Source organism: Oryzias melastigma, linkage group LG8 (assembly GCF_002922805.2).
Source record: "Oryzias melastigma strain HK-1 linkage group LG8, ASM292280v2, whole genome shotgun sequence".
NCBI classification, from domain to species: Eukaryota; Metazoa; Chordata; class Actinopteri; order Beloniformes; family Adrianichthyidae; genus Oryzias; species Oryzias melastigma.
In genome coordinates, this window is record NC_050519.1 from 2,613,606 (window position 1) to 2,633,887 (window position 20,282).

General features: G+C 41.9%; 3 protein-coding genes across 3 annotated transcripts in view; 1 reads left to right on the top strand and 2 right to left on the bottom strand.

Moving 5' to 3' along the window:
- The window catches only part of bcat2 (branched chain amino-acid transaminase 2, mitochondrial), a 6,904-nt gene extending 1,265 nt beyond the window's left edge, over positions 1 to 5,639 (bottom strand). Inside the window, exons 1-10 of the mRNA XM_024271603.2 lie at positions 5,467 to 5,639; positions 4,424 to 4,492; positions 3,889 to 4,089; positions 3,698 to 3,808; positions 2,397 to 2,516; positions 2,166 to 2,329; positions 632 to 774; positions 470 to 555; positions 265 to 405; positions 102 to 176 (exon numbers count right to left, since the gene is read on the bottom strand). Of these exons, the coding sequence (XP_024127371.1) occupies positions 102 to 176; positions 265 to 405; positions 470 to 555; positions 632 to 774; positions 2,166 to 2,329; positions 2,397 to 2,516; positions 3,698 to 3,808; positions 3,889 to 4,089; positions 4,424 to 4,492; positions 5,467 to 5,484 (1,128 nt within the window). The 5' untranslated portion in view covers positions 5,485 to 5,639. The remainder of the gene's footprint in view (positions 1 to 101; positions 177 to 264; positions 406 to 469; positions 556 to 631; positions 775 to 2,165; positions 2,330 to 2,396; positions 2,517 to 3,697; positions 3,809 to 3,888; positions 4,090 to 4,423; positions 4,493 to 5,466) is intronic.
- A 270-nt stretch (positions 5,640 to 5,909) lies between these two features.
- hsd17b14 (hydroxysteroid (17-beta) dehydrogenase 14) lies at positions 5,910 to 12,333 on the bottom strand. Its single transcript, XM_024271605.2, has 9 exons — positions 11,812 to 12,333; positions 11,703 to 11,741; positions 11,506 to 11,597; positions 11,354 to 11,420; positions 10,211 to 10,302; positions 9,630 to 9,734; positions 9,493 to 9,560; positions 8,374 to 8,470; positions 5,910 to 6,173 (listed from the first exon to the last, which is right to left on the bottom strand). The coding sequence occupies exons 1-9, from the start codon at positions 11,891 to 11,893 to the stop codon at positions 6,027 to 6,029; spliced, it is 789 nt and encodes a 262-aa protein (XP_024127373.1). The 5' UTR covers positions 11,894 to 12,333; the 3' UTR covers positions 5,910 to 6,026.
- A 1,885-nt stretch (positions 12,334 to 14,218) lies between these two features.
- On the top strand, positions 14,219 to 19,558 carry LOC112146036 (potassium voltage-gated channel subfamily A member 1). Its single transcript, XM_024271600.2, has 2 exons — positions 14,219 to 14,914; positions 17,850 to 19,558. Exons 1-2 carry the CDS (start codon positions 14,219 to 14,221, stop codon positions 18,783 to 18,785), a joined length of 1,632 nt encoding a protein of 543 aa, XP_024127368.1. The 3' UTR covers positions 18,786 to 19,558.
- Positions 19,559 to 20,282: the final 724 nt, after the last annotated feature.

A 20,282-nucleotide genomic window follows, 5' to 3' on the forward strand; every position in this document is an offset into this window, starting at 1 on the left:
TGTTTCGGGGCCGAGCCAAATGTGGAGGTGGGCCGGTTCCGGCCCGTGGACCGTCGTTTGGGGACCTCTGTTTTAGGTGGAATGAAGCTGCTGACTCTCACCTGAATGTCAGTCAGCTCCTTGAAGAACCTCTTTGCCAGGTCCGGCCCGTTCTGCATGGTGGGGATCTGGTACGTCTGAGAGCCAAACCAGAAGAAGAAAACGTTTCAGCCTGAAGACCAGAATTCAAGGGTCGACCCGAAACGACCTGAAACGGCTTCTTACCTTTCCTTTGTAGAGGAGGCTGCCGACCGGACAGACCACACACGCCGTTCCGGCTCCGAACACCTCCAGAACCCGTCCGGCCTCCAGCGCGCCGAGCAGCTCCTTCATGCCCATCGTACGCTCCGTCACCTTAAACTCCCCCTGGTGGAGCAGAGAGGAGACTCAGCGCCTCGGTGAGCGACGGCGTCGGGTTTGTTGGTCTTACCCAGCTACGGGCCAGGTCCAGCAGCGACTGTCTGGTCACGCCGGGGAGGATGAGACCGTCCAGACCCGGAGTCACCAGCTCCTTCTCTGTAAACCATAGAGGGTTACAGCACCTCTGCAACAGAACCGCTCAGGAACAAAAACGGGTCAGAAAGAGTCAAACCTCCGTCCTGGTTGGTCCAGTAGACGAAGAAGTTCATGGTGCCGACTTCGGTGACCTCCTCGTCGTCTCCGTACAGCCACAGCACCTGCTGGCAGCCTCGCTTCAACGCCTCAGTCTGGACGGCGATGGTCGGCCCGTAGTTTCTGCAGACATGCCAACATCACGGAACGGTTATTGTTCCGGAGTGTTCGCGTAATATAAACCCACAACTTAGTTCTACTTTTAAAGAAACTAAAAAACATATTAGTCCACAAATAACCCACTCTAATGAAAACTGTTCTGAACATGTTCTTGTAGCATTTGTCTGATATTAAGAAAATTCAGCTAAAATGTTTTTTTTTTTTTAGTCATTGTTGTCAATCAGGAGCAGACGAACACACGTAAAAAAAAAGATAATATTTGTGGGCAGGGCCACAGTCTCCCTGCTGATCTTGTGAACTTAAAAAAAAAAAAGACTTTAAAGGCAGAGAAATAAAAGTGATTCAACATAAAAATGTCTTGAGAAGAAATATAAACTAAAAGATCACACTTTAGACTGAAAGTGTTTCTGACTTTAGTTTAATGTCAGATTAGATTGTCAATATTTTTTTTCTTTCATAAATAACCCTCACAAATATTTTGAGTGTGTAATATGTTTTGAAAAACTTTATTCATGTTTTATTAAATATATATATATATATATATATATATATATATATATATATATATATATAAATAATTGTAGGCTTTTATTTAGCTTTTTCCTGTTGTTTCAGATGCCTACTTCTCCTCCGATGAAAATAATGTTTTTGAGTTTTAACATGTATGTAGCAGCGGACAGGAGGAGATCAGGGGCGGAGCTCCAAAAGCCACGCCCCCTCAGAGGAGACTTAGAGGCTTCAGATCAACTTAAAAAATGGCTTTTTAAGACTTGTGGGATTTTGGTTAAAAATTTTATAATCATCATTAAAGTACTACTGGGAATGTTGTTTTTTTAAATTAAAAAATGGTCATGAGGATTTTAAGTCTTCAAACAAATGATTCAGTAAAGGTTTAATAAACTATTGTCTTTATTTTTAGTTAGCATGTAGCTTCAACACCTCAAGATTAAAGCTAATTATGGTTAAGATGTTTTACATCCAAAATTTAATGACCCAATTAGTCGACTAATGGATTGAAATAATGGTTTGAGGCGGCACTAGTGGCGCTGATGGTTAAACAGCTTTAGCTGAAGTTGTTTTCTTCAGCAGAAGAGACTCCAGAAGAAGCATCTGGTGTGAAACCATCTGAACTCCACAGCAGCATCACGAGAACTGAAACTGAATGACTGCAGGGGGTTTGGAGCCATCGGTGGTTCTGGTGTTTCCAGGTCTTCTGGTGGGGGGAGGAGAGGTTCTTCTGGCTCAGTGAGTCAGGCGGGTTTAACGTGAGGTTATGTAATCGCGGCGGCAGATTACAGCCGCGTGGAATGAGAGGGATTACAGCCTTCATGGGAGACGTGAACACACAGGAACAAACATCTTCAGGAAAAGTGTTTCAGTAAAACAAACCTCACCCTCCCATCTTGTAGGCCCCTACGCCGCCTTTCCACGCTCGGACAAACGAAGGGTCGGCCAGGAGAGACACCGGGTTGAAGGTTCCCGTGCTGAAGTAAGGTCCCACCGGGCCGATGATGACGAAGATCATCGCACTTCCAGGTCGCGACACGCCCAGAGAAGGCTGGACAGAGAGCAGAGCGGTGAGGCAGAGCGTCCTCCGACAGGGAGGCTGTCCCGATGAGGCTGACCTCGGTCCCGATGAAGGTGGGGCGGATGTACAGGCTGGCGTCCTGGGAGTACGGGACCCACTCCTGGTCGATCTCCACCAGCTTCCTGATGCACTCCAGAAGCTCCGCCTTATCGAAGAGCTGCAGGAGGACGAACACGACAACAGGAGAGAAAGTTTACCGTCTGACGAACATGCAGAACTTCTAAAGAGCTTCTAGAACATTTCTAAAAATGTTCACATCCAGCATTTCTCTGAAAGGAAATTCACAGAAGCAGCAAGTGGAGGTTTTTCTTTTCCTGGAAGTTCATCAACGACCTTGTGGGAAATCGAGGTCAAGAAAGCTTGGAGGGAAAACAGAAGGTTAAACTGAGAAGTTTCATCAGAAGATGAGATCCTGAGAATCAGATCCTGAGCTAAATGAAAACAAAGCACGTGTTTCAGTTCCAGAAGCTTTGAAACAAATGTTTTTTTTTTTTTATTTCTTGATGGTCAGGTTACAGTTTTAAAGGTTTCTGAGTCAGTGTAACTAAACCAGGTAAACCTTTCTTTAAAAGATACAAAGCTGTCCAGGAATGACAGTTTTCCAAAATAAAACTTTAAGAACAAAACAAAAAACAAAACATAAGTTTGTGGCCACTGACCTAAAAGTCTGCTTGATTTTAAGTAGGGCCGGGGATCGATTAAAAAAGTTAACTAATTAATCGCAAACCCGGGAAAAAATTGATCGCAATTAATGTTTTTTTTAGCTATAGTATTTGTCAACCACTTATGATCTACGAATAATCACAAAATGAATTTTTACACAAAACTGTACATTTAGTACATGTATTTCAAAAATAAAGTTGTCGATTAATATATATACATCACATTAATCACACTTTTGTGTTGTGATCAAAGACTATTAACTATAATGTTCTACATGGTAAATTTGATGACAATATGCAGATTTTCAACAAAAACAGACCAGATAGAAAAATTTTCCTTCATTGTTATTTGTCTGAAATGTTAAATTTATCAAGTGTTAACTCAGATATTACTAAAAATCAACAGTAAGATGAGAAGAACTCTAAAGACTTTTATGTCTGCAGTTTCACTTTTACAAAGATGCTGATATACAACCACAAGAAACAAATCTGCAGGCCTGGAAAAAAAAACTTCTGCTCTACTGCTCAATATCACTGTGCAGGCTGTTTTAAAACGTTTATTTAATCTTCTATCTTCTTTCATTAATATCACTTTTCCTGCCTCCCCAGATCCCATCAAGCTCGGTTCTGATTGGACGGTTTCATGAAGCCTCGGTCCGTCTGGCGTGTCACTCACTGGCAGACAGCTTCTCTCCGCACTGCGGTGCATCCGCTCCATGTTCAGCATGGGTCTGAACAGGCGGATGTGGTCGTCCACTCCGCGGAACGCCTTCATGCCTTCAAACAGCTGCAGACACGACAACAGCGGACGTTTGAGTCCAGACCCGTGAGTGAGTGGGCGGGGCTTCAGAATCCACCGCCTTTTACCTCGATGGAGTAGTGGAGGGAGGAGCTGGCCGGGTGCAGCGAGAGGTTCTGGAACGGCTTGATCTGCGGCGCCTCCCAGCCGCTCTTCTCCGACCAGCCGATGGTCAGCATGTGGTCGGAGAAGTTCTTGCCGAAGAGGAGTGTGGACGGGTCGGGCTTGGGTCTGCATGCCGCGTTCCGCTGGACGGTGAGATCCGCTGCCTGAGACGGAGAAGGTGAAGCGGAACGAGGACGAGAGCAGAGCAGGCCGCGAATACAGTGATTGTTTTCCAATCGTAGTTATTCATAAAGCATGCTTCATTTAGTAGCGTTATAGTCAGTGGAGATGCTGACTGGACTGTTAAATTAATCAAGTTTATTAAAACACAATTAAAAATGATTACGACAGTCAGGCAGAGAGAAAAAGGCAGAAGGAGGAGGAAACGTTCAAATGTTACTTCCTTTTCCTTTGACGCTCTACAAACACTCCTAAAAACAACAGAGTGTTACCATGACGATCGGGATAAACCCAAACTCTCAGCATGTTCCTCGTTACCTTGAAGGAGCTGACAAACCGCAGAGAACCGGAGAACGGGAGAGCCTGAACAACTCGAGCGTGAAGCACCTGCAGCGAAACACAACAAGTCTGAGCACCGATGTAAAAATACCCCCCCACAAACAACCCAGCAGCAATCCCTTCATGGTAATAATTCATCAGAACGTTCAGGTCTAGATCAGGGTGTTCCTCTCAGTCATCGTCTACACGACAAAGCTCCTGCCAAGAGCTGAAAATAGAAGCGACAACGAAGAATGCCAGACTCTCTGAACAATTAAACCTGAACAATCTTTTAAAAAAATCCAGGCGGAGATGTAGTTTTGGTGAACAGAGGTAACCGAACACTGAGAATCTGTAATCTGAGAGGTTAATCCCAGTGTGACTTCAGCTGTAATTTGAGTGTGGAGGATCCACGTCACCCAGAGGAACACAGGGATGATGCTGATCACATACCAGACTGCACACTGTTCAGTTTGAGGCTTTAATCGAGCTGTTTCACCTCAGATGGAGAAGGAAGTGATAGAATTTTCACAATAATACAACCTAAAAATTATTTTATATATTTTTAGCAACTTTTGAACTTTAAATTAATCTCAAAGCATTTAAGGAAGTAAAAATAAAACTATACATTAATCCATAAATAAGCAAATACCTTAAGAAAATAAATTAAAAGTCAAATAAAAGTTTTATTTTGGAGGGCTGTCCACACAAATATCTAAATTCGGATTAAAATCTGCGGAATTTGTTGGCAACCCTCCAACATCGAAACAACAATCTTTAGCAAAGAGCAGGAACGTCACATTTTCGTAAATAATTGAAAAAGTCCTCATTTTTCAACGGAATTTGGTTTACTTTTTTTTTTTTTTTTTCAGCGCCGCTGCTGTTGGCGGGACAGACGCCGCGCGCGTGCACCCTCGCCTCCCCAGCACTAATGTGACCGGCTTCTTCCCGCGCGGAGGATTTGTCAGTAAACGAGGTGAATAATTAACCCGAAGAGTCCACGTTAACAGATAACAAACACACACATCGGTCAATGAACTCACCGTCCTCAGCGCTGCCATCTCCCCAGATTATCCAGGTTAAAGTGTCCGTGCGGAAACAAACTGTGCCGAACTTCAGTTCCGCTCACTTTTCCTTTGGGATCGATCTCGAGACTCTATAATTGTATTTTTCTCGTTCAAAAATCATTATATGTTAGTAGATTTTATTTTTGACATGTGTTTATTAGTAATTTTATTTTTTTTTATTGAATGTTAGAATGTGTCACAGTAAACAGGCATATTAAACAGCTGTGACTGTACTGACTGGATTTATGAACAGCAGGATTTCTGCGGGGGCGTGCTGGGACTCTTGATCCTGATTGGTGAGCAGCAGCAGAGGTTACTGTCGGTCACAGAGAGGCTGAAGCTGATTGGCTGATAAAGGGGAGTGTTGGAGGTCCGGTTGCAGCTGCCCTGAATGACAGTTTCACCTCAACCAGGCCATGTGTACTTCAAAACACTACACTTTATTTCTTCAGTAACTTCTCCATTTTTTGTTTAGTAAACAGTATCAGATTAAAGCGGGTGTTAGTCTGTTGAAGCCAACAGTTTGGGACGGGAAATCAGGTCTGGATCTGGCTCTTGAAGCCGTAGTTGAGTTCGGCTCCCCCGCTGAGCAGGAGGTCGATGCCGGTGCAGAAGGTGGCGTCGGCGGCCAGGTACAAGGCTGCCAGTCCACACTCGGCCTCAGTCCCCATGCGGCCCAACAGCTGCTCCGGGAGAAAACAGCAGAGTGAGGGGGGGGGTTCTTATCAAGCAGCTCAAATAAGTTTCATCAAGGATGTATTCAGACTGGAGAAATGATTTGGTCTGGATCGAGTCCTGAAGCTTGTGTTTGGTCTGTGATCAGACTGTCGTCAAGCCTCCTGTTTCGAACCGAAGCTTGTAAACAAAACCATGTGACTACAGATCTCTTCAGTCATTGGTCAGGAATTATGAAGGCGGGGCAAATCAACGGGAGAAAGAATAAAGTAAACAATTTGTTATCCTTGTTGGGACAAATCACAGATTTTACTGCCCCTTTGGTGCGGTGGAGACATGCTGGATGTAGAAATGTAAGGAGAAGTGTTCATGAGCATCACGTTAAAAGTTCTTTTTATGAACCTGGATTCATCTGACCACCTTTCAGTGAGTTGCTGTCTCATCGTTGTGGTTTCATGATTATTTTTTAGAGAATTCTGCTGAGGAAACTACAAGCTAGCTTTTAGGATGACGTCACAGCTGTGCTGAGTGCGTAACGAGACACAGAAATAAATGTAAGAAACGTTTCAACTGTGTTAAAATAAATCTTCTAACAAATGAACAGTTGGACTCTTTTCTCTGTCTGGTAAATTGCTTTACATATGTTTGTAGCTCATCGATTGGTTCATTCCTACTCTGTTTACATCACATGACCACCGGCTACGATGGCCGTTTCGGTCCAGTTGTTCCACTCCGAGCATGGAGCCTATTCAGACGGAAACTCAAAACGAACCGAATTCCAGTCCGATTGCAAACGAACCAACACCACCTCCAAAGACGGGTCAGGGGGCGGTTCCTGGTCCTGGACCAGGATCTACTTGGGTGTATTTAGACTGAAATTTGTTCTGAATTATTGAGGGACATAAAAACTCTGATTCACTTTAAGAGAACCAAATGTGTCCAGACTGATTACAGTCTAAATTTAAGTAAAACAAATTGCATGCTAATTTTCCGGTTCCGGGTCACGAGTATTATTACTAATAACCTGAATCTATGTTGGAAAGATATAAATATCTGATCTTAAGTTACGAGCCGGATAATGATAATACACGTAAAGGAAGTGGAAAGGTGGAGCCAGAGTGGGATTATATAAGTTCGCTTCCTCCCACTCACTCTCTGACTTTCTTTTAATGTGTTTGACATGTCGTGGATGTAAACTTCTGATGATTGACATGAATTATTTTGTTTCTTGATTGCTTGAAATAAACCATTTCTAATCTAATCTAATCAAATATCTGGATGACATTAACACAGGAGTTAGAAAAGTCTGTTTCTTAGGTGTGTGACTGGAAGACAAAAAGAAAGAACATATTAAATATTTATGCAAGAATATCTACATCCATAATTTTCAAAATACGAGACTTGGTTCATCCAAATTGTTTACTAGTATTTTATTATGGTTTATTCTAATCTTACTTAACTCACTGCAATGATGCACTTTTACAGATTGATGTCACAACAAAAACGTGAGAATTACAACTGTATACTTTATTTAATTAGTAGATTAAGGGTTTTAAACACTTATGATATTGACCTGTACATTTGTACATAGCGGACTTCATCGGTTGACCTTCACACACATAAATAATTATTTTAATCACTAAATTCACCACCTTTCAACTGAACTACACTTACCTCTAAACAAAAGAACAATTTATCATAAAATACTCACACTGACCTACTTTTCACTTCAAACTCTTTGTCAATTCGCAAACTTACATTAAAAAATAGCCTGTTATCCAAATAATAATTATTTTAAAATACATTTTAATTTGTTGTCTTGATTATCTGGGGCTGTCTCACCTCCCTGAACACCTTACTGTTCTGTTCGATGTAAATATTCTAGTTAAGCTTCTGTTTTATCATCATGTGTTAAATAAATGAATCAAACTCTAAAAGTAACCCCCTAAAATGTGAGGAACCTTAAAGCATGAACAATGCTGTAAAGATCCAGTTCCTCCTATCCGTTCCTCTGTCTGCGTCACATGATCATTTCCAGAACAGCTTTTGCAGAAATATGTTTACATCCCATCTAACTTTCAGTGCAACCATTTCCTTTTTAAACTTTAGCTCAGGGCTGCTCCGTCCTTGAGATCCACTACCCTGTCTGATTTTAAGTTCGCTCCAGAGCTGGGCAGCACTGAGCTAAAGTTTACCGTCAGGTCTCACCTGAGCGTTTTCTCCCATCTTAACTGCAGCGGCGGCGTCTGCTGTCTGTGCAGCTAGCTCCTCCCACAGAGGCGTCATCACGTTACCTGGAGAGATGCTGCCCCACATCACACAAAGGTGTTAACGGCAGAAAGTAACCTTTCTGTTACAGTTGTTTTTATTCTTATAAATAAATATCCTCAGAAATGAAAGACCTACTCTGATAAAAACTGTTTTTAAAATGTTCTTGTGATATTTTTCTGACAATGGAGGACGTATATAAAGACATTTAGCACTAAAAAACTATTCCTAAATATTTTTTAAAACTTTGTCCTAGAAAACAATGCAGACCTTTTAATTTTGCCTAAAAAATGCATAATCATAACTAAACATCAGAAGATAATCAGAGTGATTCTTTATTATAATGTTTTAACATTCACAAATTCCTGTGAAACAATATTCCAAATATTAAAAAATATCATTTGACCTTAGTAAATGTTCCTAATTATAAATGATGATTTTATTGTTTAGATGTTTTTTTTCCTACCATAAATAGAAAAAAAAAACCCACAAAAATTAAGAGCTGCTGTGAAGTGCAACTACACCCAAACATACTTGCCATACTAGCCCCCCTTAAATAAAATTTACATTTTTTTTTCTTATTTTGTTGCTGTTTTTTTAAAGTTCAGCTGGAAATCCCTGTTTTGATTCAAGATTTAAAACATTTTTATCTGCAGGTCTGGATGAGCATAAAAAAAGTGAAACTGGAGGATATATAATAAAAAAACATGTAATAAATACACGTTGATTAGAATACAGTAATGAAGCAACAGAAGACGTAATTGCGCCACACAATAAGATTTAAATGTACCATTAAGAGATGGAATGTCCTTTAAAACATAATTTTGGCTAAAAATATAAAATGTTTTAAAAAGAAAAGTAGGAAATAATAAAAATACAAATACATTCATATCAGTATTTTAGTTCTATCCAGATTTTTATCTGAAAAAAATGGCTGTAAATTAACATTTAATAATTTAAAATGTGCATTAATGTTCTTTTACTGCCTTAAGTCATCACTGCAGTTATTCTTTAACTTAAAGTAAGGAGTGGTAAAGCTGAAGTCATGTGATTCCTCACCAGTTCACTCTCACGTGGTACTGGCTCTCATCCACAGCCATGGCCTTCGTCATGGAGATGATCGCCCCCTTGTGGAGAAAGCGGCGCATTACAGGAGCCGTTGGGCTGCATAAACGCATCTTTCCATATTTACTCACTTTAGTGGCAACATACGTCACAGCATCTTTCTGACCGATAGAGCCCACGAGACTGGAAATATTGATGATGTTTCCCTGACGCTGTCGCAGATACGGTAATGCAAACTGAAGACACAAAAACACAAGAACAAAAAAACGATAAATGATAAAATATTGTCAATTGTAAACTATTTTATTTAAATGTAATGAATGTAAAATAGCTAAAAAAAATAAAATAATAATGCAGTAATTAAATACTACACTATATGCTAAATCTACAACTATTAAGGTGAATTTAATAAACATATCAGAAAAAGTTCATTTTTTTAAGCAAAATATTTTTCTTAAACAGGATATTTGGACTAAAAGCTGAAAAACTCTTTTTTTGGTTAAAAAATAAACCCATCAGGTTTTAAGGCGAAAAAATAGAATACATTTAGCTTTATTGGCGCAGGTTTCTATTTTTATTTTATTGAATAATCGCTTAATAATTTAAAAATTTTACTAATAAATTAGATTTTTTAGGTGATTTTTCTTTTTTAGTCACAATAATTTAAACCGTAAAGTCAAAAACATTTTTATTCTAAGTTAGAAAAGTTTACTTTGGCAGCCAGGAAGTAGCTGATGAGGTTCAGGTTGAGCAGATCCCTGAACTCCTCTGCTGTGGTGTCATCAGTGGGTTTGTGTGGAGGATCTGAAAATGAAAATATACACAACAGCAACTTTAATGGATCTGCTGTAGGACGGGAAGTTGGTATGGCAAGCCAAAGAGGTCAATAATTATCAGGAAAAGTGGTGTAAAAAAACAGTGTATTGGTCATGAAAAACGCTACTTTTTAAAAGTAGCACATAAAATTAAGGCATCTTGTTTTTTCCTAAAATGGGTGTAAAAAGCGCCGTTCTGGTGTGTTAAGAACTGCCCATCAAAAGTGGCGCTTTGTTGTGTCGCATATGTGTGTCGAATAAAGTGGCTACAGACGAGCATTACCTGTAAATCTATCTTGAGGCTAAGTGGTAAAGTCAGCTGCACATTATTTTTTTTTCTCATGCAGGAGTCGTGGGTTCGATCCCAAGGCATTACACTTCGGTTTTTTCATGTCTGTTTATTTAGTCTTTCAGCAACAGTTTTATTGCGTTTCTTTTTGCTCTTCGTTTTCTTCTTTTTTGTTTTTACAAGCATATATTACATTAATAAACTATTACAAATAGTCTTTCGTTGTTGCAGACAATTAAAAGCTCTTTTTGTAGTCAATAAATGACCAAACTAACATGCTGTTACAACAGGAACTGTTGATTCCTGCTTACAAATTGTAAGAAATCCATGGATGAACAAATCCTTCCTATAATCTGATGTCTACGTGTGGAAGGTTGTTTTTTGTTAAGAACCACTTCGTCCTTAACACAGATAACTCAGAAGCACTGCGGAGGTCCTGTAACTGCTCAACCATGAGAGGGATTCAGAAAAAAAAAACTAGCCCCTTTATTCAAGCAAAACGCCGTATTTGACGCACATATGTGACAAAAAAACGCCACTTTTGACAGGTGGTTTTGAACACACTAGAACTGCTTTCAATGGGCAGTTGATACACGATAAAACACCACTTTTTTGGACAAAACAAGACGCCGTAATTTACGTGCTACTTTTAAAACGTGAGTTAAAAGCGGCGTTTTTCATGGTCAATACGCAGTTTTTTTCCTGGCGATTATTGACCCTTTTGGTTTGCCATAAGTTTGACCAGACTCACGCCAGCCGGCGTTGTTGACCAGGCAGTCGATGTGTCCGTGGAGCTCCACCGTGGATGAGATCAACCTCTGTGGAGACAACCAGAGGAGGAACATGTCTGACTGATGACAGAAAAACAAAAGTCTGATTTCCTTCTTATCATGACAAATTCACCTTGATGTCCTCTTCCTTAGAGACGTCACATCTCACAAACTTGCAGGATCCTGGTCCGGTTCTGTTCAGTTCTGCCTCAACAGTTTCACCTGCTGCTCACCAAAACGTTTTTAGAGGTACAATTAAAACACTTTAGTGAAGGCCTACTTGGATAATGCTAAAAAAACAAACAAACAAAACAAAGACAATTTACTGACCTTCTTTTGCACAAAACACCACTTTGGCTCCATTTTTCACTGAAAAACAAACTCACTTTTAGAGGACTCGAACCCGCAACCTCTTTAGAAATGTGGACCGTTCCAATACCAAACGCCTCGGTGATCCCTCGGCCGATCCCTCTGGACCCTCCAGTGACGACAACAACTTTGTGGAGGTAGCGGAAGGACATGATGTTTAGCGCTTTTCCTGCACGGATCTGCCCGGAAACGCCGCAACGTTTCCCCCCGCACGGCCCCGCAGCAGGAGAGGCGCTCGAGCGGCGGGTCTCTGCTCTGCGCGGAGTTCACTAAAAACGCAGCACCGGTGCAAAGTTCTGCGTCTGCACCGAAAAAGAAACTATGCTGCATTCAAGCGCCGCTGGGAAAGATGGGAAACTAAATAAAAAAAAAAATCTTCTCAAAATAAAATAAAATAAATATATTCAAGGGAAAATAAAGAAAACAAATGCTTTCAAATATATTACTTCTCCTTTTGACTCACAGTTTCGTGAGATTTTGGAAAAAAGAGGAAGATATTTCTAGTTCCTTTAAAATTGTGAACACATACTTAAGGATTCCACAGTAAAATGATGAAGCAGCAAAAAATTCAGACAACACACACAAAACTCGAGTTTATGGAAATAATAAAAAAAAAAACAGGATAAAGTTTTGTTCAGCTTTTTCAACAAATTTGATGTGTTAAGGTACATAAAAATGTCTTTTTAACATGTCCTTGTATAATTTTTATGTTGCTGGAGGACATATAAAAGGAAACTTAAGCTTAAAATTGCATTTCTGAGGATTTCTTTCTTCTAATTGTTGTGAATCAGGACCAGATAAAAATGCAGTTGGAATAAAGATCATTTCAGCGCACGGAGCCACAAGCTCCATTGTGTTGCAGACAAATACATCCATAAACGTCTTTGTTTTCATCGTCCAAGCTGGAATCTGGATCAGAACTGTGTGGCTGGATAGCTAGATTTTAGGCATGAGGGGCTATAAGCTAGTGGGAGAATGTGTAAACGGAGACCTCTCAGCAACGACCAGGGATGACTTACTGTTGCTCTGCATTTTGTAATTTTGCTGACAAATGACAAAATCATACTTAAAATTCAAGTGGAAACACTTTGAAAATAGAATAGAAAAAAAAAAAGAAAACTTAAAGTATAATTCAAGTCAAATTTGGTCAGATATATAAAATGTAATAGAAGATCAAACTTAATTTTTATGAGTTAATTGCCACTTTATGCCATTTTTCTAAATAGTAAACTAAAACTAAAACAGGAAAGAACTGAATAGTTTAAAAAAACAGTGTAGTTCACACTCAATGCCAGCAGGTGGCGGTAAATCACAAATCTATGGTTGCCTAATTGGTAAAAAAAACTCATTTTTTCTCATTGAGTTTTTGTCGTTTATTACTTGTAAAAACAAAATTAAAACTAGATTCAAACTTTGGCAGAAATCCAGGAGACTGTTTTGAATTGAGACACCAAATGTGGGTCACAGAATACCCACAGTAACAACTTTAACCTCTGGTTGTTGACCTGAAGCCACATCTGGCTTAGATGACTCGTGTCTGAACCCATGAAAGACGCACAGTTACCTGCTGCTCCGCACAGACCTGCCAGTGTTGGAATAGAGCCGCTACCTCCAAACGTTCTCTGAAATGTGTCAAAAGTTCAGCAAACCACTGAAAATTCACAGGAATAAACGTCTGGATTCACACTCAAAGAGAAACTTTCACGTTTAATTAGGTATCTAAACATGACTTGGGAGAACTTCTAAACAATTTTAAATACATTTAATTTCAGGTCAAACGTCCCAAATAGAAGTTTCGCTTTCCTCCCGTACGCGAGAATGGTAAAGACATGTGTGGGGGTGAAGGGTTGACATTTCAGGCAGGAGGAGCAGTCGGGAAGCAGGAAAAAGGAGGTGACGAGCTGCTGGAGCTCCTGGAAAAGTAGTGGGTCAAAGATTAAATTTCGCCCCGCAGCATTCTCCGGGTGCCGCACTTGAGCGTGAGAGAGAGGGTACAAGTGAAGACACCAAGTGACCTACAGACGAGCTCAACTTCACCCAGAGCTGCAGATAAGCGCCGCAGAAGCCCCCCGGAGGAGCCGCACCGCCGCCTCCCTGCAGCTCATGAAGGAGGGAGGATCGGGAGGGCTTTCCCTGACATAATGATGGGAGGATTAATGCAGACGGAGGAGAGGTTCATCTCTGGAGGCACCTGGAGGTGAACAACTGATCACTCTGACGGAGTGGAAGTTGACGGCAAAAAGGTGAGAAAAGTGGAGCAAAATAGGAGAGTTTAGTATTTAAAGGGCAAAAAACTTTAAGTCCAAGTTAGAAAAGTTGTGTTTTGTGATTTTGAAATCTTAAAAAGTGATGCTGCACCTGTTTCATTTTCACACATGTGGAAGGGTTCAAATACTTTTAAGCTCATTTAAAGTTTTGTGTTTTTACATTTCTCAGATACAAAAGTCACAAAAGAAGAAAACATCTGGGGCTGAGAAATGCACAATCAAGATGAAGGAGGAGGTACAGACGGAGGAGGAGAGGAGTCAACAGAAAAGCAAAAAGCTGAGGAGGCCAGCAAGGATCAGAAGCAGAGCAAAGATGAGCACAACAAGCTGGAGCGGGAGAGCAGCGAGAAGGAGCCGAGGAGCAGGAGGGGGAGCCGCCGGGCCGGTCCCCCCAGGAGCGGCTGGGCCCTGAGCGACCGCCTGGCCATCAACGTGTCGGGGATGCGCTACGAGACCCAGCTCCGGACGCTCGCCCAGTTCCCGGACACGCTGCTGGGCGACCCTCAGCGCCGCCTTCGCTACTTTGACCCGCTGCGAAACGAACTGTTCCTGGACAGGAACCGCATCTGCTTCGAGGCCATCCTCTACTTCTACCAGTCGGGGGGCCGGCTGCGGCGGCCGGCGAACGTGGCCCTGGACATCTTCCTGGAGGAGCTGCACTTCTACGAGCTCGGAGAGGAGATCATCGACCGCTTCAAGGAGGACGAGGGCTTCCCCAAGGAGGAGGAGAGACCTCTGCCGGCCAAGAAGTGGCAGCAGCAGATCTGGATGCTGTTCGAGTACCCGGAGTCTTCCGGCGGAGCGCGGATCATCGCCATCATCAGCGTTATGGTCATCATCCTCTCCATTCTCATCTTCTGCCTGGAGACTCTGCCGGAGTTCAGACAGGAGAAGGAGCGGAGGGAGGTGAGGACGCTGCATAAACTGCTTCCACGCTGAGGTTAGGACGAGGTTTTAGAAAAAAAGAGATGCTGTAAGCCCGGCAGAGTCCACAAGTATTTTTGCATTTGGTTGATACTTTAAGGAGCAAGTGAGGGGCTTAGAAGATGAGAAGCAAGTGGAGACGGCAGGGAAGGAGAACGAGTCTCACGTTACCACTTGCAGACCTGGAGGGGCTAAATATAGATGCAGAACAACCCTTGGAGTACATCAACACATAAACCCATGTCCATATTAAAAAGCTGGGACTGAGACCGGCATGGCGAGAGATCAGTGTTTCTGATGACGGCTGCAGAACGACCTGAACGTGTTCGTAAATCAATGTAGCATCACTCTCACAGTCAGCCGTGGTCATGCTGTATATAATCAGTGAAGACGACCGCTCTAAAGTAATCTGCCGCTCACCAACAGGTTAATAGATACACAACTCTGACTTAAAGGTATGAACCAACGTCTGGAGCAAAAAGCTTTTTCAGCATTTCCATGACATTTCAGACAATGAAATGTAAACAGTGGAAATGAACACGTGTTTAATCAAACCCACATGAGTTTTGTCAGTCGGCACTTCCCCTTGTAAAACCCTCAATACTCTCAGTATAGAGGCAGACACGAAGACGCGAACTGATGGGCAAAGAGAAACGTCCCCGTTTCCACTTTCAAGAGTCCGTCCAGCTGAAACCAATAAAATCCAATCCATCAGTCCGGCTATAAATCCTCATTTCAGAGGACTGAAACGTTGGGTTGGTTCAGCTGGATGTTGATGTTGGAACACGCAGTTCCCTTTGTTCGTTTCTGAGGCTAAGGTTAATAACAAAACAACATCCATTCCAATTAAAGCGCAAACACACCACGAGCCAAGAAAGGGGTCCCGAAGGAATCAGCATCTCTTTAATCAGGAAGGTGGAAGCGACTCCTTCGTTTCGCCAGATCCTGATTCTGAGAACGACGTAGCGCAACAACAAAAAAACCTGAATTTGTTTCAAATCTGCACCTTGATCTGAGGAAAATAAACAGCTGGTTTGAAAGAAGTGTCAGATGCTTGTAACACAAGCCACAGTCACATGAACTGGATGTTTATTTGTGTGTTTAAATATAGAGAAAGTGACTTATATAGAGAAAGCGACATATAAAAGTCTACGGAAAAAACATTCAAGCTGGGAGAGTGAAAAAGGAGAGCGGACAGAAGTTAACACAGTATCACAGAACTCATAGCTTAAATGTGCTGAGAACACGTCTCCATTATAATCGTACTCCTGTTTGCACTTCTGTAAACACCGTGTCCATGGAGATAACCCTCATTTATTCTTACCTTCCTAAATCGAGATAAAACCATTGATTGTATTTGAGAACTGGACTGAGTGACTCCTCCCCTTTGAGGCTCCAAACAGGAAGTGATCCAAGAAACCAAAATCCCATAGAGAAATAAAAAGTTATTTCTCAGTCATTCTGTCACTGATACATTTTTCTTATCGTGTTCTTGATAATACTATTTTTTTTTTATAAACTGACCAATCAGATACTTCAATTAAAGTAGGCGGAGCCTGCTAGCCCCCAGCGTTCAAAACGTTCAGCAGATTTTGTGTAGCCTGCTTTTAAGTGATGGGGGAGTGGCCTTCCAACAAGCTCACTCCTGATAGGCTGAGTGGTTGCCATCCTTGACAGTATATCCACTAGACATATCAGGTAAAGTACCGCTGGTTTGAAAAAGACAAAAATCCATTTATTTGTCAGAAAAAACATTCTTGCTCTGATTAGTCACGATTATGTCCCGTATTAAAATGGCCGAAAGCTAATTTAATAGTCGATCTGTCATTTTTTCAATCTCAAAACTAAAGTGCGTGCTTTCTAAATCCACGTCTGCCACTGTCTTTGACAAACATGCACAGTAGAACTAATCTGAGTCAGTATGATAACGCCGAAGAGGATCATCATCTAGGTAAGCTAAGCTAACATAGCGGAAACTTATTAGCTAAATATTTTCCATGCATTCCTGCAACCCCATCAGAGCAAAATTTCTCTGCCCAAGGGAACATCTGCTCTCAAAAGAAATCTGCATGACATGTAGAAATGCTAACTTTCCAGCGGCTACGAGCTAGAGCATCGTACAGTTTGGAATTCTAGTCAGAGTTTAGGGAAGTTGAATAGAGTTGCGAGCACTTTAGTTATATTTGAGTCAGTGAGACCAAAACTTTATCTTTTATGAAAAATAGTTCCTTTGATTTAAATGCCGACCTCATTCATTAAATGTTTAATATAGTCTTAATTGTCTTTATTGGAGTTAGCGTACAGCTCAAACACTTTAAGTTTAAAGGTAAAGATGTGTCTTTGTGTGTTTTACATCCAGTTTTCAAACGATCAGATTAGTCGACTAATTGGAAATATTTATCAGTGATTAGTCGACTATTAAAATAATCGTTTGTGGCAGCCCTTTTGCTCTGACACCATATTCTTAACACATTTTTTTAAAGCTATTTTTTCTTAATTGCAAGTTATGCAAGTCATAAACGGACCAATCAGATGCCTCAGTGAAAGCATGTATGTTGTGTTTACAAAATGGCGGTAGACTATCAGGAAGTGATGGAGAAGGCCCCAGCCTGATTTCACGAGGCCCAGAGGTAAAGCACTTTCTATGGGTGTCGTCAACACCTTGCTATGTCAGTGGTTGCCATAGAGACGTCGACTCACATTGACTGGGACTAATAACCATTTACTGACAATTTCTGGTTTCAACATGGCGACATTCGTATGGTGAAGCTTCATTTCATTGGAGCCGGAAGTAAACTGTTTCCTATGGGTGACATCACACTCGCTCAGTCCAGTTCTCGTGTACAGTCAATGGTTGAAACAGTCTTTTAGTGATGGGAAATAAGACGATCTGTTTGCCTCATTCTTTGTCTTGCAGCAATACACCACCACACCTCACCCCACCAACCCCAACGAAACGGTCCTGGTCCCACCCAACTTCACCCCCTTCCATGACCCGTTCTTCATCGTGGAGACCATTTGTATCTGCTGGTTTTCCTTCGAGCTGGTTATGCGCTTCATCAGCGCTCCGAGCAAGATGCAATTCTTCAAGGACGTCATGAACATCATCGACTTCTTGGCCATCCTGCCGTATTTCGTCACGGTGGGCACGGAGCTGGCCAAGGACAAAGGCACGCAGCCGTCGGTGTCTCTGGCCCTCATCAGGGTCATCAGGCTGGTGAGGGTCTTCAGGATCTTTAAACTTTCTCGTCACTCTAAAGGCCTGCAGATCCTGGGTCAGACCCTGAAGGCCAGCCTGCGGGAGCTGGCCCTGCTCATCTTCTTCCTCTTCATCGGAGTCATAATCTTCTCCAGTGCCGCTTATTTTGCTGAGGCGGACAGTCCAGACACGGCCTTCACCAGCATACCCGAAGCTTTCTGGTGGGCGGTGGTTTCCATGACGACGGTCGGCTACGGTGACATGTACCCGATTACGGTCGGAGGAAAGCTGGTGGGCTCCATGTGCGCCATCGCCGGCGTGCTCACCATCTCCTTGCCCGTGCCCGTCATCGTGTCCAACTTCAGCTACTTTTACCACAGAGAGATGGAATGCGAGGACACCAGAGAGTATCACCACGTCTCCACGTCCGTCTGGGAGAAGGGCGAGGAGGACGGAGAGGAGGACGAGGAGGAGGACGGAATGGACGAGGATCCGGAGAGCACGCTGGATTACGCCCCCCTGTACGGGCAGAATAGGGCTGTGTGCCCGCCGCTCAACGGGACCCTCATGTCTGGGGTTTGTGGCGGACCGGTAACAGGCGACCCCATGACCTTAAGGTTCTGTCCCAAAGAACCGTTGGTTACTCAGGTCTAACAAATTTATGCTCTGCTGCAGAATAGGAGGACTGCCAAAAAAAACAAACAAAAAACTTGGAGAAACAAGATTTCAAACTTTTGCATTTATCATTTTGTGTGAACTTATGGAATGAAAAACAAAAGACATTTTGTCTCCAGCTGCAAAGCATGCTATGTATTTTATCATATTTATTTGTATGACAAATGTCATTCTAAGAGTGATGGAAAATACTTTAAAAGTGATTTTACTTAAGAGTTGGTGTCTGCTTTTGCGTGCAGCAAATGTGAAATGATTCCCATCGTCTTGGTAAAAAAGGGTTTCTCCTCACTCCTTTTTTCATTTTTTGATTGTACAAGTTAAATGCGGATGCACTGAATGTTTAGACAACACTGTTGTCCTGCTGACAAGGACAGAACAGAGATTCCTCTCTGGTTGGCAGCACAGCAGAACATTTTGATGCGGTTGACCACTGGCCAGTTTAAAGACCGACTTTAGTCATCGAAGCGTCCCCAGTGGTCTTTTAATGATGATGATGATGCAGTTTTTAGCCAAAAAACAAAAGAAAACTGACATATTCTAGGACATATTTTCTGCAGAGCGACAGGAGTTCATTAGAAATTCACCTCTGAGTTGTGAGCGGTGCTGCTGGAGCATCCCAAATACCCCTTCTGTTCCTGAGAGCTTTCTGTTTACATGGTCTCCGCCTAGCTTACAACCCCTCACACCCCCAAGCTACCTTGTGCAACGAGGAAAACAAAGACGTTCAAGGATCTATTTGTCTGCAAGTGGATGCATAAGACTGGGGCGGAGCAGGGAGCTTGTGGCTCCGCCCAGCATATTTTCTACGTCGCAAATACAATCTTTTTCAAACAGCATTTTTTCATTTTCTCCTGGTTCATTTGAATAAAGAAATACCCAGAAATGCAATTTTGAGCCTAATTTTCTTTTTTGCATTTCCTCCATCATCAGAAAAATATCCCCCCCCACTCATCATATGTGGAAGTGTGTTGCGGGCCCCTCCACTTTTCTTTTTGATGTTTTGGGTGTTCCTAACTCTCTGCTTTTTTATGTGATTAAAAAATGAATAGCCAGAACGTCAAATAATGAACAGCCAAAACCTCAAAAAATGAACAGCCAGAATGTCAAAAACGAACAGCTAACACTTCAGAACCTCAAAAAATAAACAGCCAGAATGTTGAAAAACGAACAGCCAGAGCATAAAAAAACGAACAGCCAGAATGTCAAAAACGAACAGCTAACACTTCAGAACCACAAAAAACGAACAGCCAGAACGTCATAAACGAAGAGCTAGCTTGTCAAAATACAAACAGCCAGAACATAAAAAACGAACAGCCAGAATGTCAAAAACGAACAGCCAGAACGTCATAAATGAAGAGCTAGCTTGTCAAAATACAAACAGCCAGACTATTAAAAAAACAAAACAGCCAGCTCGTCAAAAAATGAACAGAGAAAGAACGTCAAAAAACGAACAGCCAATTCATCAAAAAACGAACA